This window comes from Rhineura floridana, chromosome 1 (genome assembly GCF_030035675.1).
Source record: "Rhineura floridana isolate rRhiFlo1 chromosome 1, rRhiFlo1.hap2, whole genome shotgun sequence".
Classification (NCBI taxonomy): Eukaryota; Metazoa; Chordata; class Lepidosauria; order Squamata; family Rhineuridae; genus Rhineura; species Rhineura floridana.
The window spans coordinates 45,802,445-45,830,158 of NC_084480.1; the positions used below are offsets into that span (position 1 = coordinate 45,802,445).

The following is a 27,714-nucleotide window of genomic DNA, read 5'->3' on the forward strand; positions in this document are numbered from 1 at the left end:
TTTTTGTAATGGATTGTGTTTTAAATGTTTAATATGCAGTAAAAATAAAGGTAGCCAGTTCTGAAAGTTAGCACTGTTTTAAAAGTAGTTTGCCATATAGAATGAGAGGGAGACTTTGGGGGAACACATGCCCCACTTTGAGCATGCTGAACCAGTTTTGCAATTCTTGGACGTGGCACTCTTGTTAATTTAAATAGTATCTTATAACAGCTCCAGAATAAGTTGGGTGCACCTAAATTCCACAGAAATCAACAGGAATTAGCACATTACTAAAAATTCAAATCTCTCAGGTTCGTTTATTGATAGAAGTATTTATGCACCACCAATTCATAAAATATAACAAGGCAGAGTATAGCAAATTTCAAGATGACCTGGGAAGCATCTGATGTCTGCTGAACATATTTCTCTACACTCAAATAATTCTAATATCCAGATATGCTTCAACCACCTTGACCTATTTTCATCCCATCATTTGTTTTCTGCAGCGTCCCACCAAAATAAATAAATAAACATCCCCTAAATCTACATCTATCCAAACTGATGCCTTCCAGATGTTTTGGGCTGCAACTTTCATCATCTCTGACTATTGGCCAAATTTGCTGGGTTTTCTGGAAGTTGGAATCCAAAACACCTGGAGGGCATCAGGTTGGGGGAACCTGGTTCACATAGTCAGAACCATATGTACAATTAAAATCAAAGGAACCGAAATATAAATGTTGCTCTTCAATATATATTCTTCTAGAGAAATCCCCAGAATATCAATACGTTCTTTTCACAAGAACCATAAAAATAAGATACCTTCTACAGCTAGAAAAAACACAATAGAGTATTGGGGTGGAGAATCAAGCAAATTCCAGCTCAAACTGGTTTGTAATAATTCAAATATCCATTTTCCTAAATTGATTTTATGACATTTCCATATATGGCAATCTGCTTATAAGTTAATTGACTAAGAAAGAACTTAGACTCATTTGATTAACATGCAGGCGAACACACAAAACTGTCTATCAAACAGCAAGGATCTGATAGGCAAGTAGAAAAATATTCTTACCTTTTTAAACATTACTAGTGAAATGACTGCAGATGCTGTGAAAAGCGCTGCTATGATTATCATCATAATGCCTACTGGAATACTAAGGTTGAGCCCAGTGAGGGATGAAATCCATCCACTAAAGACAAAAGAGTCAACTCTCAAAACATAGGGATATTACATTCACATGCTCTAAGATGGTATATCTTGGGCTACCATTGCTATTGTTTCTTCCACTAAAATCCTTAAAGGAAATTATTTTTCAATACAGGACTAGAGTATTTTGGAGGAAGAACTAAACACTACTGAGGATAAAGAAAAAATGATTACATTTCCTTTAACGTCTCTTCAGAAATTGCCTTTGGAGACCAAAGTTTTAAAAGCAAGTAGGTTAAACTAAACATCAGTAGGAAGTGTTTAACAGTTGCTAGGTGGAGGCTTTAGCAAATGCAGGAACATAGTAACCTGCTATCAATACTTTGTCAGTTCAGCACAAACTTAGTCCCAGTGAACCGGACAACAACCTTAGTTTTTTCCACATAAAAGCAACTGTGCCAAAACAGCCCTGGCCTCTCATCTCTCTATTGGCCTTTACTCTTGATGCCACTGGCCAGTTGGTTCTGAATTCTCCATGAGGGCTCAGCAGGCAAGCGTGCAATAGCCTGTCTACAAACAACTGATAAACTTGTTGTCATGATAAAGTGCGTGGGATGCCTAGAATCAAGGTTCACTTGGATTTGGATTTGACATTCTGTTTTGTAATATCTTCTTTAATTATTTCTTTTTTAAATCCCAAAGCGATGTAACAATAAAAACATATATACAATTTCAGATCCAATAGAGATGCACCCTGGGATGAATACCTCTACTTAAAAAGCCTGCTTGGAAAAGGAACATCTTCAACAGGTGCCAAAAAGAGACAGTGCCTTTCTGACATGTAACGGAGGAGTTCTCAAGGGTAGGCACTGCCACACTAAAAGCCCAATTACTACACTATACAGAATGGATCTCCTGACGAGATGATATCTGCAGGAGGCCTGACCTAAAGGCGGCAGTGATCAGTTTGGTATAAGAGGTGAGATTATCGTTTAGGTATCCTGGTTCCAAGTTTACAGGGCTTTGGATCAGTATCTTCAGCTTAGCCCAGTAGCTACTTGGGAGCCGGTGCAATGCTTTCAGCAGTAGTGTTAATATCATGGTGATATTCTGTACAAGTGAGCAGTCAAGCTGCTGCATTTTACACTAGCTGCAACTTCTGGGCCAATCTCAGGAGCAGGCCACATAGAGCACATTGCAGTAATCCAGTCAGGAGCTTACCAGCGCATGGATGACAGTGGTCAGGCTATCCTGGTCCTGAAAGAGCTGTAGCTGTTTTACCAGCCAAAGTGGTAATCTATACACAGTTAGACAACATCTTGTTGGTGCAAATCAGCTGTGGGCCTTTTGGGTATAAAGCCCCTGGCTAGTCAAGCACTTCTGCTTACAGTACATACTGATTCTGCTTCCCCTCCATAAAGTATTCAAAAGTAGAATGTTTGTGCATTGCTGAACTTTGTAAAGGTAGCACGTTATTGCCCCCTCCACCTACGTTAATCACTGAATAATAAAATAGGACACTTACCAGTTGCCCCATCCTTGGAATCCTGCAGCCTGAAGTACATGGACAGCAAATTGACAAATGTACACAAAAAAGAAAACAAAGAACCTGAAAGAGCTGTCACTCCTGAAAGAGAAAGGGAGAGGGAAAAAAAACCTCTTCAAGAATCTTCACAGGAGAGCAAATCAACAGAAATAAGCAAAACCATACACATGTATCACTTATATACAAGACTGTTGTTATTACTAAAGCTAATCTCCATGAAAACAGCTTACCCATACTTTCTGGAACAGTATTCCTATACCCCCAACTATCAATACAATCTGATCAAACAACAACAATTAAACACTGCAAGAACAGCAACAGTTACAGAAATGTCAAGTCTGAGAAGCAACTCCCCCCCCCAAACAACCTAACAATATTATAGACAAGTACTTGGGAACTCTGATTGTAACAAAAATGACCCAAGCTTACTGCTGGATAATATTCGTACAGTAACATTTGTCCTCATCTTTTCTCTTCTAATCTTTTCTTATATGATGACTGACTTATCCCAGGATTATAAACCTGTTCTCTTGCACTACCAGCATGGAGTGGGGTGGGGTAACTTTGTTACTTTTAACTATAAGAATACTAAAACTTGCAAAGGAACAGTTCAGAAGTGTGAGCTATCTGAAGGGAACTCCAGAATTCATAGTCAGGCCATTACTCAGGCAGAACAGCCTCTCCTCCTCCTTGCCTACTATACTATATTCATTGCACCCACCCCATATTTAAGACAAGTTTTGAAAAGCATCATTCTGGGAAGCAGAAGAGACTATGCAAAGCAAGCAGCTTGCCTAATTGTGTCTGAGGGAGACAAACAGAATAAAGCAAGAGCAGACAAAGGTTTGCTTAAGAGAAGCTTTAATCTTTTTATTTTCCTTCCAAAGTCCTCTCTTCAACATCATAAGAAACCAACTGTGCCCAGTAAAGTATGTGATGCATAAGGTGAGTGTACTGTCTGACCCAGCCAATCAGCAGCTGCATATCTCAGTATTGCCAACCTCACTTGGTTTCTTATTTAATTTCTCTATTAAGGCCTTGGGCCTCACTGGTTGCTGTATCTGTAAAAACACATCTATTCTATTAGGCTAAATAAAGCAAGGGGGGGGGCATGGGATTAGTGCTCAGAAAAGGGGACCTGGAGAAATTCTTTGCAATTTTATTACTTTTGGGAAAGAAAAAAATACACACTAGTTTTAGTAAATAAAAGCAATGAACAATCATACATACATTCTGCTAAGACTGATTCATTTTAAAAGAGATGAGATTATTTCTTCTGAGATTTGCTGCCCTCCAAAGAATTCAGGTATAGAAATGTACAGCAATTTAAATGAACTTTAGAAAACAAGCTTTAATGACACTAGTAAAACGAATGACTGCATGAAAAGAAATTGCAGACTTTTACAAAGTAAGAACAATGGTTCACACTTACAAGCTATGGCTCAGCATGAACAAATGGTTTTGTGGGTACACAGAGCAAAAATCTCAGCCACTTTGCTTGTGATCTGTCTCCTACAAACAAACCACAACATAAGCCAAGAACAAACCTTGGTGTACTACTTGTAGTTTGTTTGCAGCAAGAAACTACAAGCCCAGGTTTGCACATAATGCTAAGCCAAATTATGGCTTAACTCTGGGTAGCACAGCAGTAGCAGGGTCAGGGTGCGGGGGAAGCGAAGTAGCAGTGACTTTTGCTCTGTTCATGCTAAATTGGGTTGGCTTATCGCTGTGTGCTAACTGGGCCACTATTTATGTTTTTGAATGCTACACAGATGCATCTAGTATTATCACACTATTTCTACAAAACAGCAGCAATGTGACAATGTTTGCAAGAGACTAATAGTTATCTATTTGCTAAAATATGCTTTGAAACCAGCCAGCTACTATGAAAATTACCAAACCTGTACAAGAATTCACATTAAAAGTTGCAAAACCAGGTTAAATGCAGTCCTGGAAGATAAAACAGTTAAAGTATGTACCACTTTAATAGGATTAATTTCACACTCGATGGAAATTGTTACCTGAAGGCTCCATAAAGTGGTCTGTACCAGCAGACAAATGAGCAAGGAGTAAAAAGCAAGAACCAGAGAATACTCAATCCAAAGTCAACTCCTCGCTTAGGGTCAAGGCAAAACCAGGCCAGACATCCAAAGATGTTAAGAAATAGTGTCACTGCATGGACTGCAAAAACACAGGCATGTTAAAATTGAATTGCCACAATTCCAAAAGTATATAAAAAACTTAATAAGCCATCTCCATGGGTTTTATATCAGGATCTGATTACTGTAGTTAAGTCGGATAAAAATCAAATTTTTAATAAACTTTTAAAAAGTTAATTCATTAAATATATTCTTCAAAAAGACTCTCTCTTAAAATTAAATCTGTCAGACACCTTAGCCAGGAACCCAACCCCAACATACTTTGGAGAAAACACAGAAGGGTTGTTGCTTTGTGGGAGGGCTGTAGCTCAGCAGCCGAGAATTTGATTTATATGCAAATAGGCCCAGTTCCTGCCATCTCCAGATAAAGCTGGGAGAGACCCATGTCTGAAACCCTGGAGGCCCGCTGCCAGTCAGTGTAGACAATACTGAGCTAGATAGGCCAACTGTCTAACGTGGTATAAGGCAGCCCCTAGCAGCTCATGGGGTAACACTTGAGGGCCCGGTCCCCTTGGCTGGGGAGAGGGGAGGTTTCTGAGAGGCAGATGCTAGAAAGTTCTCCTGTGGAATCTGAACACTGTGTGAAGTGTTTTAGATCTAGGCTATTGACTTAAAGCCTGCTTCTATGTAAAAGAACAAACCTAGTGGCAAAAATACCTGACTTTTCATTTCGGGGCATGATACAATAGGTCATGCATACTATATTTATTACTGCATAAACTATGATACTGTGGTTGCCAATTGAAGAGCACAGCCAATTATTTTCCAGCTCATGCAGTATCTCTAAGCCCCAGGTATGACTATAAATGGTGGCAGGTACTGTTCCCCACCTCTGTTTTTCCCTACTGTCCCATTTGCTGTCTCAGCTTTCAGTATATTATTGCCTTAAACAGCATCCTTGCTCCCATAATAGTGGTCTGTGCCGTTCCTTTTTCTCCCTAGATTTTCTCTTTTTTTGTAGTCACCCCGATCAGCCCTTGCTTCTGAAAAGTTCTGAGCATTTAGTTTTCAAGGAAGTGCTCTTACTTAGTGGCCTTGCATGTATACAAGAAGCCAAACAGAAAGCCTTCACTTCAACTTTTTTCTCTATCTTTAAGCAGATGTAAATTAAGTGCAAAGTATTATTGATTGTAAGACCAGAGGTTTTGGATTATGATCCGAGGCAGTATAAATGCATATGTGAATCCATGTATGTTTTAACTGTTATAACAACAAGCCAGTAGGCATTTTCAGGAAATGCATTAATTAGGACATTTGATCTAAATCAGTAATTTGCTAAAATCTAAAATAGTATTTTGCTTGGCAACGTAATCTTTTTTTTTTTTAATAATTTTTATTCAAATTTTTCAAAAGACAAACAAAACAAAGTCAAAAAACATAACAATACAAAAAAAATAAAAATAAAATAGTTGACTTCCGATTTGTCGCAGATCAGCTATAAGTATATAATATACATCAAACCTGTCCCTTAATGTATACATACAGGATCACTTTTCTCCATAGGCTGTCTTAGTTAATCGTCAAATCCCAATATCATCATTTTATTTTGATCTTTCAACAAAAAGTCTAAGAGAGGCTTCCATTCCTTAAGGAATGTATCTGTCAATTTTTCTCTAAGTAGACATGTCAATTTATCCATTTCTACTAAGTCCATTAATTTCAATAGCCATTCTTCCGTTGTTGGTGTTGATTCCATTTTCCACTTTTGTGCATATAATAATCTTGCTGCCGTAATCATATATAATATTATTCTTCCATATTTCTTTTCTATTTGTTTATCCATAAAACCCAATAAAAAAAATTCTGGTTTTGACTGAATATTTATCTTTAGAATTTTTTGCATCTTCCTACCTATCTGTGCCCAAAATGATTTTGCCTTTTTACACAGCCACCACATATGATAAAATGATCCTTCTTGTTGTTTACATTTCCAACAAACATTAGAAACATTACTATACATTTTTGACAACTTTTCTGGAGTCATGTACCAACGGTACATCATTTTATAGAAATTTTCTTTAAGATTATAGCATAGTGTAAATCTCAAGCCTTTTTTCCACATATTTTCCCATTGATCCATTTGTATGTTATAACCAAATTTTTTTGCCCACTTTACCATACACTCTTTTACTTGTTCTTCCTCCATATCCATTTTCAGTAAGAGTTTATACATTTTCGCAATTATATTTTCATCATTTGTATACAAACCTATTTCAAAATCAGATTTACTTATTTCAAACCCATACATTTTCTTGTCCATTTTATATCTTTCTAACAATTGTAAATAGGCAAACAATTGAAAACTATATCCTTCCTTTGTCAGTTGTTCTCTCTCTTTCATTATATATTCTCTATGGACATTTTCTAATAGTTCTTGATAAGTTAACCATTTCTCTTTTCCAGCCATTTCTCTTCTGTAAAATGCTTCTTGACTTGAGACACATAATGGTATTCTCGAATAAAACCTTGGTTTATATCTATTTCATATTTTCAACAGAGGACGTCTTATAAAATGATTGTTAAAGTCTACATTTACTTTTACTTTGTCATACCATAGATATCCATGCCATCCCCACTTCAAATTATGGCCCTCCAAATCCAATAGTCTTTTATTCCTCAATAAGATCCATTCCTTTATCCAGACTAGACAGCAGGCAGCAAAATAAAGTCTCAGATTTGGTAATCCCAGTCCTCCTCTTTCTTTGGCATCTTGTAGTAGTTTAAATTTAACTCTTGGTTTTTTTCCTTGCCATACAAATTTAGAGATATCTTTTTGCCATTGTTTAAAAGGTAAATCAGAGGATATTACAGGTATTGTTTGAAACAAAAACATCATTCTCGGTAATACATTCATTTTTATCACAGATATTCTACCCATTAATGACAATTGTAGTTTATCCCATTTTAGCAAATCTTTCTTAATCTCTGTCCATAATTTTTCATAATTATTATGAAACAACTTTGAATTTTTATTTGTCATAATGATACCTAAATATTTCAACTTTTTCTCTATTGTAAAATCTGTCTTGTCCATTAACTCTTTCTGTTCCCTTACAGTTAAATTTTTCACCAACATCTTTGTTTTTTGATTGTTGATCTTAAATCCTGCTAACGGTCCAAATTCTTTTAATTTGTCCATCAATACATTAATTCCTTCCAAAGGGTTTTCTAGTACAATTATCAAATCATCAGCAAATGCTCTCAATTTATATTCTTCTTTTTTTATCTTTAATCCCGAAATCCTTTTATCTTGCCTTATATCTCTAAGCAGCACTTCTAAGACCAGAATAAATAAAAGGGGAGATAATGGACATCCCTGTCTTGTACCCTTTTGTATTTCACATGAATCCGTTAAATCTCCGTTAACAATTATCTGAGCCTTCTGAGATGTATAAATCGATCTAATCCATTTTATAAAATTGTCTCCAAAATCCATTTGCTCCAAAACCTGAAACATAAATTTCCAATTCAAATTATCAAATGCTTTTTCAGCATCTAAAAAAATCAAAGCTGCTTGTTTATCATTTCGTTGTTCTAAATATTCCAACACATTCAAGACATTCCTGACGTTGTCACGTAATTGTCTTTTAGGTAAAAACCCTGATTGATCTTCCTGGATAAATTGTTGCAATATTATTTTCAATCTTTCTGCCAAGATCATTGTAAATATTTTATAGTCATTATTCAATAGAGATATTGGCCGATAATTTTTTGTTTTAGTTAAATCTTGCTCCTCTTTAGGTATTAATGTTATGTTAGCATTTTTCCAACTATCCGGTATCTTTCCCTCTTGCAGAATAAAATTCATTGTAGACTGTAAAGGCAGCAAGAGTTCTTCCTCCAAACATTTATAATACATTGCAGATAACCCATCTGGTCCTGGCGCCTTTCCTAATTTAATTTTGTTTATAGCTTCAGATATCTCTCTTGACGTAATAGGGCCATTAATAGCTTGTCTCTGAAAGTCTGTAATTTTAGGCAAATTCTGTTTAGATATATACTCTTCTATTTTTTCAGATGGAATTTCCTGACACTTGTACAATGTTGAATAATATTGATGAAAAATCTTTTTGATTTTTACATTATCTGTCAGCGTCTCATCTCCTTCTTGTATCTTTAAAATAATATTTTTTGACGTTCTTTTCTTAATTTATATGCTAACCATTTCTCTGGTTTATTTGCAAATTCAAAAGTCCTTTGTTTAGCAAAATTTAGTTTCCTTTCAATTTTTCTAACGGTCAGCATTGATACTTGCTTCTGTAACATTTTAATTTGATTTACAATAGAAACTTTAGTTGGATTCTTTTTCAATTCTTCCTCTTTTTGTTTTATTTCTTCCAAAATTAATTGCATTTTCTGTTGTTTCTTTTTTTTAATTCAGAGTTACATTTAATAAAATATCCCCTCATAAATGCCTTACTTGTATCCCAAACGATATTTTCATTTGTTCCTTTATGTAAATTATGTTCAAAAAACTCTTTTAATTTCTTCTTACATTCTTGTACTACTTTGTCATTCTGTAATAAAGATTCATTTAGTCTCCATCTAAATCCAAGATTTTTTTTTTTGAAAGTTAATATCACAGGATTGTGGTCCGAAAAAGTTTTTGGTAATATATCCATTTTAAAAATATCCTTCGCTAGAATTTTAGACATCCAAATCATATCAATCCTTGAGAATGTTTTCTGTCTTTCTGAAAAATAAGTAAATTCCTTTGCGTTATCATTTATATATCTCCAGGTATCCACCAATTCTAAATGTTCCATCAGTTCAAAGCAAATCTTCGGTAATTTACCCTGTGTCTCTTTAATATTTTTTTCAGAAAGTCTATCAATTTTTGGTGAGATTACCCCATTCCAATCACCCATGACGCACCAATGATCATATGAAAACTCTGACAATTTTTCCGTAAGTCCTGTGTAAAACCTTGTTTTATCTTCATTGGGGGCATAAATACCCACTATCAAAATGTTTGTACCCTGCAAAGTAATTTCAACCCCCACAAATCTACCACTATCATCCAGTAATACCAATTTAGGAAGCAATTGTGGGTTAATGTAAAGAACAACTCCATTTTTTTTTTTTGGTCCAGCCGAAATAAATTCTTCACCCACATTTTTACAAATCAAATATTTGGAATCTTTCTTCTTAATATGAGTTTCTTGTAAACAAATTATATCCAATTTTAATTTTTTCAAATAATGAAACACTTTCTTGGCAACGTAATCTATCTTGATTTAAAATCAATCCATTGTAATAGTTTAACTTTTTTTGTTCTTTAAAAACATTATTTTAACCTAAAGTGAAAAATGACCTTTTAATCAGCAGCAACTATCAAATTAGATTAGTTGCAGAAAGGTTTTAAAACTATGATAGAGTGAAGCAAATGGCCCAAGACCTCCCCCCGGGAATTTGTTTTTTAATCTACTGCCAGACTTTCAGGCAAATTTATTTTATTTTTATTATTTCAATTTATATACCGCCCTTAGCGAAATAGCTCTCAGGGCGGTGAACAAACAAAAATGTAGCAAAGAATCATCACAGCATTTCTTGTTTAAATAGCTGACACTTCTACAATAATTACTGGATACACAGATTTCTGCAGATGCTATTTAATTATCTGAGAGCCAGACCGGTAAATACATACAGGAACACTACAGTATCCTATAATTATACTGAAAGACTCCACGGCTTAAGTCATTTGCAAGTTCTTATAGATTAAGAAGTTACATATAAAAGATGGTAAGCAGTTGCATGTACAGTCATTCCAACCACAGTCTTTATGTATAAGCTTGGAAAGCTAAATTGTCAGTGTTACCCAGTGTCGCCTCCAGGTTTTGAAGGACCCTTGAAAAAGACAGGGTCCCCTCCCTCAGTGAGTCTACCTTCTTGCTACACCAGGTCAAAAGAGCTCTTTTTAGTGAGCCTCCTCCTGGGGTGTAGGTCCTCGGCAGGTGCCCAACCATTTACCCCGATCCCCATTACTCAATATTATTATAAAGGAAACTTCCATGAGATACAGGATTCTGATTAGTCTTGGCCATGTTCATAAGAATACCTCTACTACATGGTAGATATACTGGGGGGTGGGAGACATATCGTTGGCATGCCCAAAAGGCTGAAATGTGTAGAAGGAAATCCTGGGGGGGGGATTAGAATAAATATACTAACAGACCAATTTGTCTCTCCACTTAACACAGATTGCGCTAAATAACAGTATGCCTACATGAAGGAGCTTAAACTTTAAGCAGCTGCTCAATCCACTATCACTTGCAATTGGAAGGAGGATCCAATCATTGTTAGTAGATAAAGTCTACTACCTACTAGTTTTGGGAAAGACATCTTGGCAGTTACAAGTAGGCAGAAATAAGCACTTTTTGTTCACCTGAACTTTGAGTCGTCAAAAAAGGGGGGCTGTAAAGGGGGACTATTGCATGTAAATATGCAATATATATGTGTTAGCTACATTTAGTTATTCTGTAATTATGTCTTAATAATAGACTGCTAGGTGACGGGGGAATGTATATTAGCTTTGTGATTAGAAATACAATACAGTAGGGCCCTGCTTCTCGGCGCCCCGCTTTTTGGTGTTCCGCTAATACGGCGCCAGCGGGGCAATCAGCTGGAGCGGGGCCTGGAGCTCCCTGCACTCCAGCTGATCGTGCCGGAGGAGGGGAAGATCAGCTGTAGCATGCTACAGCTGATCTCCTCTTCTGGCATGATCAGACTCCTGCTTGAGCTGATCGCACCCGAGGAGGGGAAGATCTGATCTTCTCCTCCTCTGGTGCGATCAGCGGGTTAGGTTCCAGACCCCCGCGCTACAGCTGATCTGCTTTTTGGCAGTTTTCACTTTTCGGCGGGGGTCTGGAACCTAACCTGCTGTATGAGTGGGGCCCTACTGTAGTTTCTCGTTTTAGATATTTTAGATTTTTACTAAGAGTTTTTTTTTTAAAAAAAGTTTAGATATGAAGATGGAACATTAAGAACAGAAGACCACTTTGAGTAAATGATAGAGCTTTTCAATAAAACTGCTTTACAAACCAAACTAAATTGGATTTAATAGTACCCACACAAGTATTATGCCTCACTTACCAACATAATGGTGCCAGTGTTAGCCATTGCTGTTGGCTCCAGGCTCAGCACTGCACAGCTTTGCCATACAAATCCACAGACCACATTAGAAAAGGAGCCAAAAGGCAATTAAGGGAAATTAAACCATAGCAGCCTGGTAGTAAAGACTGGGTTGAATGTTTCCCTGACAGACAGGCTTAGTTGACAGAATCTGTTCTACCTGCTAAAGACAGCTTAAGCAGACCCAAAGGATCAGGCTACTAGTTATCTTATGAAGTAGGACCACTAACATTAAGAGCACAATGAAAAAAAAAGAAAAAAGTTAACTGTTTAGAGACACTCTCAAAACAACTAGTCACATATTCCAGTACCCAACAGCCAATTGGGCCTCTTATCCAGTTTCTTCTACACTGGGTGCTGCCATACTACTGATGTTTGAAGGACAAAGGAATGAAATACGCTTACACTTTCACCTTCTAGCTGACAAACATCCATACCAAGTAGTTTATAAGAGAAAGTTACCAGCAGGCCATCTCCTAAGTATTATTAACAGAATGCCAACACAGAGGTGCACTGTCAACAAAAGATATTTCAGAATGGGAAAAGTATGAATCGGGAGTGTGCAGTGTGGTGTGCACATGTGCAGAGATTTGTGTGAACTGATTATCACACAACGAAATGAGAGGAAATGCGATTCATTGAGATATTCACAGAATCTGGATGCCAGACATATTTTTACATTTTACAGGAATACCTCGCATTAACGTACTCAATGGGACCAGAGCGAGTACGTAAACCGAAAATGTCCTTAAAGTGAAGCACTACCTTTTAAAACTGTTTTTACCTCTCCTTCATGCGGAGCCTCAAAGCCCCGTGCTAAAGCCTTTGCTGCTGCGCTACCGCGCCTCTCAGCTGATCGTGCCTCCCAGCTCATTTGCGGTGGCGCGATCGCGTCTATTTCCACCCCCACACACCGTTAAGTGTCCGTAAATGTGAAACAAGCGTACGTAAACAGGGGCATGGTGGAGTATGGAGTATGTCCGTAAAAGCGAGTGTACGTTAAGTGAAGGTCCATATAGCGGGGTATTCCTGTACTATACACAAATACAAATCTGTACTGTTATGTAAGGAATTAAACTTCTATAGAAAATTGCTGAAAAGTTGGGTTTCTGAATATAGTGCCCTTTCCTTGTTACTACAGTGATCTTTTCAAGCAGGAAAATGGTTTTGACATTATTTTGCCAAACATTTATGACAGAAGTGGGAAACCTATAGCCTTCCAGGCATTGCTGGACAATTCATATCATGCCCAACCATGAGCCATGCTGTCTGGGGCTGACAGCAGTTTGAGCAACAACATCTGGAGGGCTGTAAGTTTCCCATCCCTGGTTTCTGACCTCAAATGCCTACACATCTGTATTATCTTAAAAATTGGCCCAGTTCACACGGAACATTAAGCCAACCTGCAGCACTGCAACAACAAGCAAGCATGCAGGTACCCAGAAGAAAAGTCAGTCACCTTGTTCCTACTCTAGTCCTGCTGCTGTCATGCTATGCAGAGCTAATCCATGGTTTGGCTTAGTGATGCATGCAAACGAGGTCACAATTTTAGCAATAAGTCTTTGCCTATGAAAGATTGTTTTCTTCCTAACAGCAACTATGTAAATTTAATTTTGAAATTATAAAACGGAATTGTATACCCACATACCTGGGAGTAAGCCCCATTGAACTCAACGGAAGTTACTTCTGAGTAGACAGGTACAGGATTTTGCTGCCAGTGTACATGAATACTATAGATTTTACTTACACATCCACAAGTAATACATAATCTTTACTGTCTTCTGGAACTCTACAGGGATATCTACAGAGAAATCCTGGTAAAAACAGGGACCCACTGGAAAGTTTCCAGGTAGAGGAGGCCAATTGTTCTTTCTTCCTGCAAGAGCAAAAAGTAAAATCTTTGCTAAACATTAAGGGTTATTTCACACATTTTGTTTCTGTAACTTGAACCTCCTATAGCTCATGCAAGATGCACAGCACTTACAACAACACACACTTTATCTCCTATAAACATAATTGCAGCAGCCTTGAGATGTTGCCAGGTAAGATATCAGTTCTGAATCCAAACAGCAGTGATGGCTGTATTGACTTCCACTTCCACCGCTAACAAGGAATTCATTAAACAGAGTCTTTAAATTAGTAAAAACAAAATTTGGACACGTTATTTTATCAGCGCCAATATAGAAAATGTGAAAGCAACATCTAACATTTTATTAAATCTGCAAATAAGTTTCATATACCAGGACCTGGGTTTTACTTGTTGTTGTTGTTATGTGCCTCCAAGTCGACTACGACTTATGGCGACCCTATGAATCAGCGACCTCCAAGAGCATCTGTCATGAACCACCCTGTTCAGATCTTGTAAGTTCAGGTCTGTGGCTTCCTGTATGGAATCAATCCATCTCTTGTTTGGCCTTCCTCTTTTTCTTAAAAGAAATAAAACTTGAATGTCTCCATGAAGTGATGGGTGCCCTTTCAGTTAAGTCAAAATGGAATGCGTTATTCAGATTGCAATGCTACACAAACCTTGCTGGAAGTAAGCTCCACTAAACATATGACTTGCTTCCAAGTAAAAATTCTCTACTTGTCCTGCTATTCTAGTTTACAAGGAAATGTAAACTACCCAAGTGAACTAACACTGGAAAAGGCCCTCCTCTCTCCTGGCAACTACTTGTAATGACCCAATAAAAATCATATACTCTGCATTTTCAGTCGGAACCTTCAAATATAAACAGACAAGCATAAAAACTAAGGAAACTGAATTTGTCATTTCTGTTTTAAGAGAAGGGTTAACAGGAACCTCAAATGTCAGACTCTGGGTTTAAACAAATGTTAGGCACCAAATTAAATCACTTCCATAGGTACAACACTTTTGAGAACGGCAGTCTGTTGTCTTTTGAGATATGCTTAAGACCCACCTCCTTGCTGGTTGAGACTCTGCATCTCTCTTTCTCTGCGATCTAGTTCAGCTGCTTTCCTTTCTAATTCTTCCTGACGCTTAAGTAGGTCAGCCTGGGCCAGGGCATGTTCCTAAAGAAAAAGACAATGAGATATAAGGAGGGGGAAGCAGCATCAACATTTTTTAAAAAAATTCCCATTTTGATATTATCAATAACACTAAATATACCTTTGCGATTTGCGTATAAGCAGGCGGTTCCTCAGTTGGTTTCATGATAGCTGGCTGCGTACTAGGCACATTGGGAATTTTTACATTTCCTGGCGGTGGCTAGGAAAGGCAAAGAACAGGATAACTTTAGAGAGACTCTTAGATACTTTTAGAGAATGTTAAATATCAATTACAGAAGGCTTCAAGATGTACAATAGCCCTTCTATAATTAGTTCACTGGCCAACTCTCTGCATTTCATATTTCATAAGCTAGATATATTTTTAAAAAGCTGTAGCATACAAACAATAACTGTCCACACCACAGTATAGTAAATCGGTTAAACCAATTTACTATACAGCATGATGAACAGAGCTTGGAAGTAACTCGTTATTTTTAATGAGTTACTTGTAATTAGTTACAATTTTAAATAACGAGTGGGTAATTCCATTACATTTGGCAAGTAAAGGAACGACTAGTAATTTCCCTACTTTTCAGCTGCAACTTTAACGTTTCCACGTTAGGTTGGACGTTACTTGGGGGCAGGAACAAGGGGAAGTCAGCTCCTGGCTGTGATTGGTTAACACAAGACATGTGCCTCACACTGATTGGACCTCTGCGCAGACTCTCTCTTCCCTCGTGATCTGTGTTAGGCGGCACGAGGGAAGAGGTGAATAGGCAGGGCCTGCTGCTAGCGTCTGAGAGGACAAAATGGACGCCGGAGGAAAAAGCCAGTTGAAGGACAACGGAGAAGGCAGCAGCAGAATGGCGAAGAGCTGTGGAGGTGAGTGACTATGATTTTTGTGTGTGTGTGTGTGTGTGTGTGTGTGCGCGCCCCCCGGTGTGTGTGTTTTCGGCTGGAGTCTCTGGTTTTGGGGGGGGCCTCCGGCTCTCTGGCTACCATCCCTTACTCTCCGGACTCTCAGCTTCAATTTAAAAAAAAAAAAGTTTCTAGGTGGTCTAATTCCCAAGATATACACCAAAACGTAACCCCCCACAACTTTTTTTAAACAGATCCATGCTCTAGCTACAACTCCCATCAGCCCAATCCAGTGGCCATGCTGGCTGCGGCTGATGGGAGCTGTAGTTTAAAAAAGTAACTTTTCAAAGCTCTGGCTGTAACCCCACCCTTTCATGATTGTAGCCAATGACGCCAGAGTTGTGACTTGTTGATCCGGGCATGCCTAGGCTGAACGTCAGAATATGGTGGCTTTGAGTTTTTTGCAGTTTGCGTAAGTAATATGGCTTAATGTTTTTTTTCCTCTTCTGTCCAAGAGTCAGACCCTGGGCTATGAAATATGAAAGTATTTAATCCAATATCTGCTTTTCTGGGAGTAAAGCCATTTCTGGGAGTAAAGCATGTACCTGAAGTAAACCCCATTGAACGCCATTAGGACTTGCTTTTGAGTAGACATGGTTAGGATTGTGCTGTAAATTAATGGGACTTGTGAGTAAACATAGTGCAGACTTGTGTTTGTGTTGTAAATCTCTCTCCCTCCAACCCTATTTTTAAAGAAATTAGGCAGGGTTTATCACAGTTTTTATTATGTAGGACACTAATACTCATTTTTAAAAAAAATGAATGAAGTTTATTTATTTATTTATTTTTATTATTTGATTTATATCCCACCCTTCCTCCCAGTAGGAGCCCAGGGCAGCAAACAAAAGCACTAAAAACACTTTAAAAATCATAAAAACAGACTTTAAAATATATTAAAACAAAACATCTTTAAAAACATTTTTAAAAGCTTTAAAAACATTTTTTTAAGAAAAAGTTTAAAAACATATTAAAAAGCAATTTCAACACAGACGCAGACTGGGATAAGGTCTCAACTTAAAGGACTTGTTAAAAGAACAAGTTCCTTATCACTTGAGGCTGCAGTTTTCCCTGGTTGAGTAAGCCCCATTGAATACATTGGGACTTGCTTCTGAGTAAACAAACATAGGATTGCACTATAAATATCTTTACAGGTTATATAAATAAACATATTTGATAGTCATGCTTATATAAATATTTTCATAGAATCATAGAATAGTAGAGTTGGAAGGGGCCTATAAGGCCATCAAGTCCAACCCCCTGCTCAATGCAGGAATCCAAATCAAAGCATTCCCGACAGATGGCTGTCCAGCTGCCTCTTGAATGCCTCCAGTATCGGAGATCCCACTACCTCTCTAGTAATTAGTTCCATTGTTGTATGGCTCTAACAGTTAGGAAGCTTTTCCTGATGTCCAGTCGAAATCTGGCTTCTTGCAACTTGAGCCCATTATTCTGTGTCCTGCACTCTGGGATCATCGAGAAGAGATCCCGGCCCTCCTCTGTGTGGCAACCTTTCAAGTACTTGAAGAGTGCTATCATATCTCCCCTCAGTCTTCTCTTCTCCAGGTTAAATATGCCCAGTTCCTTCAGTCTCTCCTCATAGGGCGTTGTTTCCAGTCCCCTGATCATCCTTGTTGCCCTCTTTTGAACCTGTTCCAGTTTGTCTGCATCCTTCTTGAAGTACAGAGACCAGAACTGGACACAGCACTCAAGATGAGGCCTAACCAGTGCTGAATAGAGGGAAACTAATACTTCACATGATTTGGAAACTATACTTCTGTTAATGCAGCCTGATATAGCATTTGCCTTTTTTGCAGCCACATCACACTGTTGGCTCATATTCAGCTTGTGATCAACAACAATTCCAAGATCCTTCTTGCATGTCGTACTGCTGAGCCAAGTATCCCCCATCTTATAACTGTGCATTTGGTTTCTTTTTCCTAAGTGTAGAACTTTGCATTTATCCCTGTTGAATTTCATTCTGTTGTTTTCAGCCCAATGCTCCAGCCTATCAAGGTCCCTTTGAATTTTCTTTCTGTCTTCCACGGTATTAGCTATGCCCCCCAATTTTGTATCATCTGCAAATTTGATAAGCATGCTCTGTACCTCCTCATCCAAGTAGTTAATAAAAATGTTGAAGAGCACTGGGCCCAGGACCGAGCCCTGTGGTACCCCACTCATTACTTCCACCCAGTTTTGTCATGCTGTGTCCCTATAAGTATCCAATTGCATACTATGGTTGTACAATACTTCCTTGACATTTTAAGTATGCCTTGGGGTAGTCATGGTTCTCCATTGTTTTCATCCTGAGGGGCAGATAGGCTGAGAAATGGTGAGTAGCCCATGGTCACCCACTACACTTTATAGCTTATTTCCATTTTGAAAAATTAATTAAAACAATTTACATGCAGGCAAAATTTATTAAGCGGATTCACACAATATGTGTAAAGCACATCCAACTCGCATTTAAAGCGCATGACTTCCCCTAAAGAATTCTGGGAAGTGTCATTTCCCCCTCACAGTTATAGTTCTCACCACTCTTAACAAACTGCAGTTCCCATGATTCTGTGGTGGGATTCATGTGCTTCAAATGGGTGTTGAATGTGCTTTAAAGGAATGGTGTGGATCTGCCCTAGGTATGATGTTTATTCAAGAGTGAATTGAAAAGAACAATTTTAAAAGATACTTCTTATTCTTACTCATTTTTCAGACTTCTTTCTGAAGTAAAGGGTCAAATCTGTAAAAACATTTGGAGCAGCCACATTAAAAGATAAGGGCAGGGTATTCCAGGCAGGGGGTTGCCAACCCTGCTTGGATATGGATGTCTTTGCAGAAGAACCCTAGTCAAGGTTTACCAACAGCACAGTCCAAACTATATCTACTTAGAAGTCAGTCCTGTTGAGTTCTATGGGGCTTAATCCCTTAGTAAGTGTGTTTAGAATTGCAGCCTTCAGGAGCCTCCATCTTTACTCCCCAAAGCTCCCATCTAACATCTCCACAACACTAGGCTCCTTTGTCTCTGCTGTGGCCAACTGGTGACTGCCCTAGCCTGAAGGCACTTAACCCTTCTTGCTGAAAGCAAGTAGGCTAGATTAAATGTTCCCTACCCAGGCTCATATATATAAAATACAAAAGATAAAAGATAAACGGCATTTTGTCAAAAGTATTTTTGTCTACATTTTATACCCCATCTTTGGTTTTCCAAGCTTGGCATGGAATGCTTCTCATACAGAATTAATTTGAAATGCTGCATATTTATTATCATAATCATCATATTCAAAATAAAAAATATATGTACCGCCTTCAAGTTGATTCCAACTTATGGTGACCCTATTAATAGGGTTTTCATGAGGCTGAGAGGCAGTGACTGGCCCAAGGTCACTCAGTGAGCTTCATGGCTATGTGGGGATTTGAACCCTAGTCTCATTTTGTTCTTACAACAACCCTGTGAGATAGTAGGTTAGACTGGCCCAGGCAGGGTTATTTAGTGAGCAAAAAAGATGCAAATAGGATCTCTTTTAATTGTGCTATCGACCTGCTTACTTCCACTCTGATGGGGGATCTTGCAGCATGGGGAAGAGATGGGGGCACATCACAGCTGAAGTTCACCCATATAGGAGCATTATCTCTTGTTTATTACAGAGACGCCTGTTGCAGGTTTTGCTGCTGAGAGCAGCAGTCAGTTAGTGCGGCCACTTGAGTCACAGCTTGTTGATCCTGAGGAGGCAAAACTAGAAAGTGAGGTTCAGAAAGGAGGCCCTGTGCACGAGGAGGAGGAGGGCATGAAGCAGTGCCAGTTGCCCACAGCCACATCTGCAGAACAGCAAGTACCATGGTTTGGCTTTGAGAAAGCTTGTACATTTGTGAGCCAGAGTGGGGAAAATGTTGTTGTACGATGCAATTACTGCCTTCCAAGGATCAAAAATCTGAGATCAGCTGTTTCCTCCTCATCCAATGTGAAGAAACATTTTGAGGTAAGCCTTTGTCATGCTGGTCCTCAAAGAGTGTCCATTGTCTATTTATGTTTAAATTGTGAAGTTCCTCTTCCATTTTTTCTTGGATTCATGCTTTGTTCTTCTTCCTCAGAGGGCACACCCTGAGAAGCTGAGAGCAATTGAAGAAGCAATGAAGGCAAGGAGACGTGGCCTTCCTGAACCAATGCATGACACCCCTCCTCCCAAAATGCTGAAGCAGCAGCAGACAACCCTTGAGAGGTGGGGATCTGGCAGGGAGCCTGTCACCCAGAGCAATCTCAGGAGAATCATTGATTTCATTGTAGAGGAGACATTACCACTTCAGACTGTGGACAAACCATCATTCATTAATCTGGTTCGCATTGGACTCCCCAAAGATCTCACCATCATATGTGCCAAGACTCTGAGAGACAGAATTGAGAAGCGAGCATGCCACATGAGAGAAACTCTTGCAAACCAAATGGGTGCTGTGGCATATACAGCAACCACTGCAGATTGTTGGACCAATGGCAAGAAGAGTTACTTTGGGGTAACAGCCCACTGGATCAACCCAACTACCCTGAAATGTGAGGTCGGGGCCTTGGCTTGTAAGCGTCTGAAGGGGCGCCATACATACAATGTCCTTTCAAAAGCACTGCATGATGTACATGTGCAGTACAGGATCCACAACAAAGTTATGTGCACTACTACAGACAATGGCTCTAACTTTGTGAAAGCGTTCAGAGTTTTCATGGCCAAAGAACCAGTGGAAGCTGCAGGCACCAGTGACAATGATGGTGATAACCAGGAGGAGGAGGAGGCTGAGGTGGAGTTTGTGCCTATCTGTGAGATCCTGGACACAGGACCTGAGGCAGAGGAAGAAGCTGCAGACTCAGGAGAGGATTTTGTTTTACCACCACACCAGAGATGTGCTAGCCACACCCTCAACCTTGTGGCAACACAAGACATAGAGGCCATGCTTTCTGACTCCTCCAGAAGTGGTCCTTTCAAGAAACAGTTTCGTTCCTTGATGGGAAAGTGCAGCAAGTTGTGGTCCAAGCAGAAACACTCAGCCCAGATTGCTGAGTATATCCATGCGCAATGTGGTGTGTATCTGAAGGTACCGAATAAGACCAGGTGGAATTCCACCTTTGATGCATTGAAGCAACTACATGAGCTCCTGTCAACTGTGCCACTAAAAATGCATGCCATAATGGACAGCTGCTCCTTGTCCAGGATCACAGCTGCTGAGATTGAAGTGGTACAGGAATACACCGAGAGATTATGGAGCCACTAGCCCAGTCCCTAGATATCCTGCAACGGGAGAACGGCATGTTCATGGGGTATTTGCTACCAATGCTCTGAAATCTGGACCGCAAGTTAGAAGGACTGGAAAACAAACCTGAGAGGTACACATACTGTTTTCAGCCTCTGAGAGGTGTGCGCGAAGCCCTAAGAAAGCGGTTTGCAGCTATCTGGGAGGACAAGAGGCTTCTTCTGGCAGCCTGCCTACACCCTCGCTTCAAACTAGATTGGCTGGAATCGTGTCAGGCCACCACCCATACCAACAAGTAAGAACATTAGGGAAGCCCTTTGGGTGGATTACTCCAAGGGAAATGTTGTCTCAAGGGAGGCATCAGAGGGCTTAAGGTGGTAGGCAGGGGCTGGGCCTTTTCTTCCTGGGGCTCCTCATCACAACCTTGGGTTGCTGCAGGTAATCCTTAAGGGTCTGCTGTGCTGCCCCATGAGTGTGGTGACTTGGTCACCTTCCTACCTTCCATGTCATCATCCACAGGCTCAGGCTGGACCCTGAACCAGGGAACATGACAAGCATCAGGAAATGAAGAGCAGATGATGGTTTCCTAACATATATGTGTTAACATATCCTCTCTCCTTCTTAGATACACAATGGAAGCCTTGCTGAAAGCTGAAATAAAGATGGGTGTACTTAATGAGGACAGTGATCAGTCTTCAGATAAAGACCAGGAAGGAGATGACTTAGAAGATGACTTCTTTAACTTTCTGCCCCAGGGCAAGAAGTCAGCAGTGGACACTGCTGAGGAGGAACTGGTGAGGTACCTGAGGTCTCCCAGCAGGGAAGTGTCATCACTCCATGGCTTTCCACGTGTGCTGCGGTGTTTTTTGCAGCACAACACAGGCATGCCTTCAAGCGCCGCAGTAGAACGCCTGTTCAGTACTGGTGGCAACGTAATGACTGTAAAAAGACATTCCTTGTCTGACATGCTCTTTGAGCATCTTGTTCTTTTGAGACATAACAGAAACATATTATAAAAGCATTTCAAGTGTAAAATTTGATTTCAAGAGTTGGGGTATCTTCATTGCTTGGGGGGATGTGAGATTCTGTTATGCCATTATGTTAATCTTATGGATAAATTTTTTTATTCTACTACCCCGTGTGTGTGTGTGAGTTTATTTTTAATATTGTTTTAGGCTTCTTAGATGTGCAGCAGCCAAGGCCAGCACCTTGTAGGAGTTTTTTAAAAAAGTAACTGAAATGTAATTGTAGTGATTACTTTTGAGAAAAAGTAAAGTAATCAGTTACTTTCAGAGCAATTGTAATTGTAACAGTAATTACTACTTTTTGGGCCAAGTAATTGTAACTGTAATTTATTACTTTTTAAAAGTAATCTTCCAAGCTCTGATGATGAAAATGTCGACCCAGTGTGCAGCAGCTGTGAAAAAGGCAAATTCCATGCTAGGGATAATTAGGAAAGGTATTGAAAATAAAACAGCCGATATCATAATGCCGTTGTATAAATCTATGGTGCGGCCGCATCTGGAATACTGTGTACAGTTCTGGTCGCCTCATCTCAAAAAGGATATTATAGAGTTGGAAAAGGTTCAGAAGAGGGCAACCAGAATGATCAAGGGGATGGAGCGACTCCCTTACGAGGAAAGGTTGCAGCATTTGGGGCTTTTTAGTTTAGAGAAAAGGCGGGTCAGAGGAGACATGATAGAAGTGTATAAAATTATGCATGGCATTGAGAAAGTGGATAGAGAAAAGTTCTTCTCCCTCTCTCATAATACTAGAACTCGTGGACATTCAAAGAAGCTGAATGTTGGAAGATTCAGGACAGACAAAAGGAAGTACTTCTTTACTCAGCGCATAGTTAAACTATGGAATTTGCTCCCACAAGATGCAGTAATGGCCGCCACCTTGGATGGCTTTAAAAGAAGATTAGACAAATTCATGGAGGACAGGGCTATCAATGGCTACTAGCCAGGATGGCTGTGCTGTGCCACCCTAGTCAGAGGCAGCATGCTTCTGAAAGCCAGTTGCCAGAAGCCTCAGGAGGGGAGAGTGTTCTTGCACTCGGGTCCTGCTTGCGGGCTTCCCCCAGGCACCTGGTTGGCCACTGTGAGAACAGGATGCTGGACTAGATGGGCCACTGGCCTGATCCAGCAGGCTCTTCTTATGTTCTTATGTTCTTAACTCAGATTGCCAAGCACTCATTTCAATACCGGAAGTGTTAAACAGGTTCATTAAGATGTTTTAATGGGGTTCATATGAATGTAAATTGATCAAATAAGTCTTTATAATTTTCCATGTAAAAGTTTGAGAAATGAGCATTTTGTTTTCAGATGGCCTATTTATAGTAGGCATCAATGTAGGAGAGACATAATCCTGGCTCATATGTAAAGGACAGCACCAACAAACCATGGCTTACCATCACACAAACAAGAGACAAGCTTGAGGATGCCTTTCTGCTCTCACGTGCCTGGATGCAAAGAAGGCTTCTTGCCTTCTTAAACCACAGCAGTATCCCATGACATCCAAAGCAGGAAACTGTGGTTTAAGTGCTACACACAAACCCAGACTCTCACACTGGCTTGCTACATCTGGACTGGGCCATTCCCTCCAAGAGAGAAAAGTCCTAAATACTTTAATTTTAAAAAATAACTTGTTTTAAGTAAGAGTGTTATCCTGCCTACCAAGAAAATCTTTTTGGTCAGGCAAAAGGTTAAGTGATTAATATAACTAATTAATTGACTAAACACTGCAGCTCTATATATTTCTGACACACCCAGAAGTTGATCTTTTCCTTATTATTGGCTCTTTATATAGCTTAGCCTATACAGCCATTTAAGTTTGGTTACAGCATGAGATAATCTGTATATATGGATGGCTTTCTTTATTGGTCGAGCTTTAGTTGAATCCATTTGCATACTTCCTAGTAAATTGAAGTCAGTGTGACTTAATTCTAAGTAAACACACACATCAAGAATGTTGTGCATTGCAAATAAAACTATTGCAGGCTGAATAAAAGACAACTAGGCCCAGGGCTCTCAAATTCAAACAAGCCAAATTCACCATCTAGTATGTGCCTAGGGGCCACAGTGAACCACTGATCCTGTTCCCACCCACCCCTACCACCAATGCTGGTTTCAGTGTGTGGGGGGAATGCCTGTTTACCATTTGATAGCATTTTGACACTCTTCCACATCTTGCCTCCCAAATTGCTTCCTTAGTGTGGCCATTGCCCCCAATTTCCAGCCCTCCTCACTGAGCCTCTCAACTTTCCATGTCACTACTCACCCTGAGATCTTTCATGCTGAAATGGTCCCACCATCCTAGTTCCCCAAACACCCCTTTAAGTCAAGTTTCCTTTGCTAGCCATTTCACATCCTTTGTGGCAATTTGCAAATTGTATTTTGGTCCAATGGATTGCACTCTATTCCTTTATAATCTCAATATTCTTTGTCACCTGTACTGCTAATTGACAACAAAAGACAGTCTTTGCTGAATCAGTCACTTCATCCTGCCAGCTCTGGTAGCCTTGATGAATGATTCAATAACTTGAATGATAAGGTACCATAGGCTACACTGTAAACAACATAGAACCCAGCAAGGCTCCCCAGCCTTTATATTTGATACCACCTAACAAGGGAACGCTACTGTACTCTATTAAGAAATATTGGCCAGTCACAATAATACTACCACTTCAGATATTCAAGGCTGAGAACTGACAGTAAAATCAGAAACAAACTGTAAGTTTTCTCTAGCAGGAACTCGGTTCTTCTTTCTTAGAGCCATATTGGGTACCCGCAAATGTGTTGCTAATGTTGCCCTTAATTTGGAACCTGGCCTTAATTAAGCAACTTAGTTTGGACATATTCTATTCATTATTAGCTAAGAATCTGCTCTTCTGCTTCCCCATTGTCTCTGGTTTATCAGGTGTTACTTGATCCTTTAATGTCTATCTGGAAAAAAAGAGCTAATTGGTAAAATGAGTACTGTTGGTTTGTCCCCTTCCTTTCTTTTGTCCTTGGACCCAGTGCAAACTAAATACGGATTAAACAGTGCAAGTTAAACAGAGATTAAAAGGTATGGATGGCCAAGAGCGCCATGCTTTAGGCCAATGGGGCATGTTTACCAGGCCTGGTTTTTACCTTTTAACAATACCTAAGTACAGAAGAGCTGTTCTGCTAGCACATTTTACCTTCAAAGATGTTCTATCAAGGATAGATGCTGTCCGTGTAATCAACTGGAACCTGAAACAGTTTCCCATGTGTTTTTTTAAGTGTAAATTTTATCAAGGGGTCAGAGAATGTACAATCTACCCTCTCATGAGGCAGTTTCCCAGTCGATCCTTAGCTACTTCGAGTATTTCCCTTGGAGTGGGTCCAATATATTCAGTACTGAACAGGCAGCAATATTTCTGAATGTATTTATTTATTGCATTTGTATACCGCCCCATAGCCGAAGGTCTCTGGGCAGTTTACAACAATTAAAAACATTAAAAACAAATATACAAATCTAAAAACACATTTATAAAAAGCAATTTAAAAACACATGCTAAAATGCCTGGGAAAAGAGGAAAGTCTGGACCTGGTGCCGAAAAGATAACAGTGTTGGCACCAGGTGCACCTCTTTAGGAGACTCATTCCATAATTTGGGGGGCACCACTGAGAAGGCCCTCTCCCTTGTGCCAGCCTCCCAGCTTCCCTTGGAGTAGGCACCCGGAGGAGGGCCTTTGATGTTGAGCATAGTGTATGGGTGGGTTCGTGTTGGGAGAGGCGTTCCATCAAGTATTGTGGTCCTAAGCTGTGTAAGGCTTTATAGGTTAAAACCAGCACCTTGAATTGAGCTCAGAAACATACAGGCAGCCAATGCAAGCGAGCCAGAATCAGTTTTATATGTTCGGACCGTCTGGTCTCTGTTACCAATCTGGCCACTGCATTTTGCACAAGCTGCAGTTTCCGAACCGTCTTCAAAGGCAGCCCCATGTAGAGTGCATTGCAGTAATCTAACTTGGAGGTTACCAGAGCATGGATAACTGAAGCCAGGTTATCCCTGTCCAAGATAGGGTCGTAGCTGTGCCACCAACCGAAGTCGGTAGAAGGCACTCCGTGCCACCGAGGCTGCCTGAGCCTCAAGTGACAGAGATGGTTCTGGGAGAACCCCCAAGCTACGAACTTGCTCCTTCAGGGGAATGCAACCCCATCCAGGACAGGTTGGACATCCACCATCTGGTCAGAAGAACCACCCACTAACAGCATCTCAGTCTTGTCTGGATTGAGCCTCAGTTTATTAGCCCTCATCCAGGCCACTGTTGCAGCCAGGCACCGGTTCAGCACATTGACAGCCTCACCTGAAGAAGATGAAAAGGGGAAATAGAGTTGTGTGTCATCAGCATACTGATGGCAATGCACTCCAAAACTCCGGATGACCACACCCAACAGTTTCATGTAGATGTTTTGGGGGACAGAACTGACCCCTGCAGAACCCCATACTGGAGAGTCCAGGGTGCCGAGCAATGTTCCCCAAGCACCACCTTCTGGAGCCGACCCTCCAAGTAGGAGTGGAACCACTGCCATGCAGTCCCTCCCACTCTCAACTCAGCCAGTCTTCCCAGAAGGATACCATGGTTGATGGTATCAAAAGCCGCTGAGAGATGAAGGAGAATCAATCGAGTCACACTCCCGCTGTCTCTCTCCTGACAGAAGTCATTATACAGGGCGACCAAGGCTGTTTCTGTGCCAAAGCCAGGCCTGAAACCCAGCTAAAATGGATCCAGATAATCGGTCTCATCCAAGCGTGTCTGGAGCTGGCCTGCCACCACTCGTTCAAGGACCATGCCCAGGAATGGAACATTTGCTACCTGCCTATAGTTATTAAGATATTCTGGGTGCAGGGAGGGTCTCTTCAGGAGTGGTCTCACTACCGCCTCTTTCAGGCAGCCAGGGACCACCCCCTCTTGTAGAGAGGCATTAATCACTTCCCTGGCCCAGCCCGCTGTTCCATCCCTGCTAGCTTTTATTAGCCAAGAAGGGCAAACATCCAGCACAGACGTGGTTGCACAAACCTGTCCAAGCACCTTTGTCAACGTCCTCAAGCTGTACCAACTGAAACTCATCCAAGAAATTGGGACAAGGCTGTGCTCTGGATACCCCGCTTGATTCACCTGCTATGACACTGGAGTCTAAGTCCTGGCGGATGCTAAAGATTTTATCCTGGAAGTGCCTAGCAAATTCATTACAGTGGGGCTCAGATGGTTTTACCATGTCCTTGGGGCCAGCGTGTAATAGCAGCTGGACAATTTTGAAGAGCTCCACTGGGCGGCAAATTGATGATTTGATAGTGGCAGCAAAATACTGGGGTTTTTTGCTGCCCTCACTGCCCCTAAATACAGCTTACCATAGGCACTTACCAGTGTGTAACTGCATCCACCAGGAGTTCGTCTCCATCTGCACTCAAGCAGTCTCCTATATTGTTTCATCGCTCTCAGCTCTGGGGTATACCATGGAGCCGTACGAGCTCTACACAGGAGAGGGAGCTCAGGAGCAATCATGTCAACTGCCCGGGTCATTTCTGTATTCCACAGTTCAACCAGGGTTTTGACAGGAGCGAAAGAC

At 40.2% G+C, this 27,714-nt stretch overlaps 1 protein-coding gene across 2 annotated transcripts in view; it reads right to left on the reverse strand.

Moving 5' to 3' along the window:
• Positions 1-27,714, reverse strand: part of SCAMP1 (secretory carrier membrane protein 1) — a 53,151-nt gene that overhangs the window by 6,219 nt on the left and 19,218 nt on the right. For both annotated transcript variants that reach the window (XM_061620164.1, XM_061620155.1), the window contains 6 exons: positions 15,090-15,188; positions 14,881-14,992; positions 13,710-13,838; positions 4,694-4,853; positions 2,652-2,753; positions 1,052-1,169 (listed from right to left, as the gene is read on the reverse strand). In XM_061620164.1, coding sequence (XP_061476148.1) covers positions 1,052-1,169; positions 2,652-2,753; positions 4,694-4,853; positions 13,710-13,838; positions 14,881-14,992; positions 15,090-15,188 — 720 coding nt within the window. The remainder of the gene's footprint in view (positions 1-1,051; positions 1,170-2,651; positions 2,754-4,693; positions 4,854-13,709; positions 13,839-14,880; positions 14,993-15,089; positions 15,189-27,714) is intronic.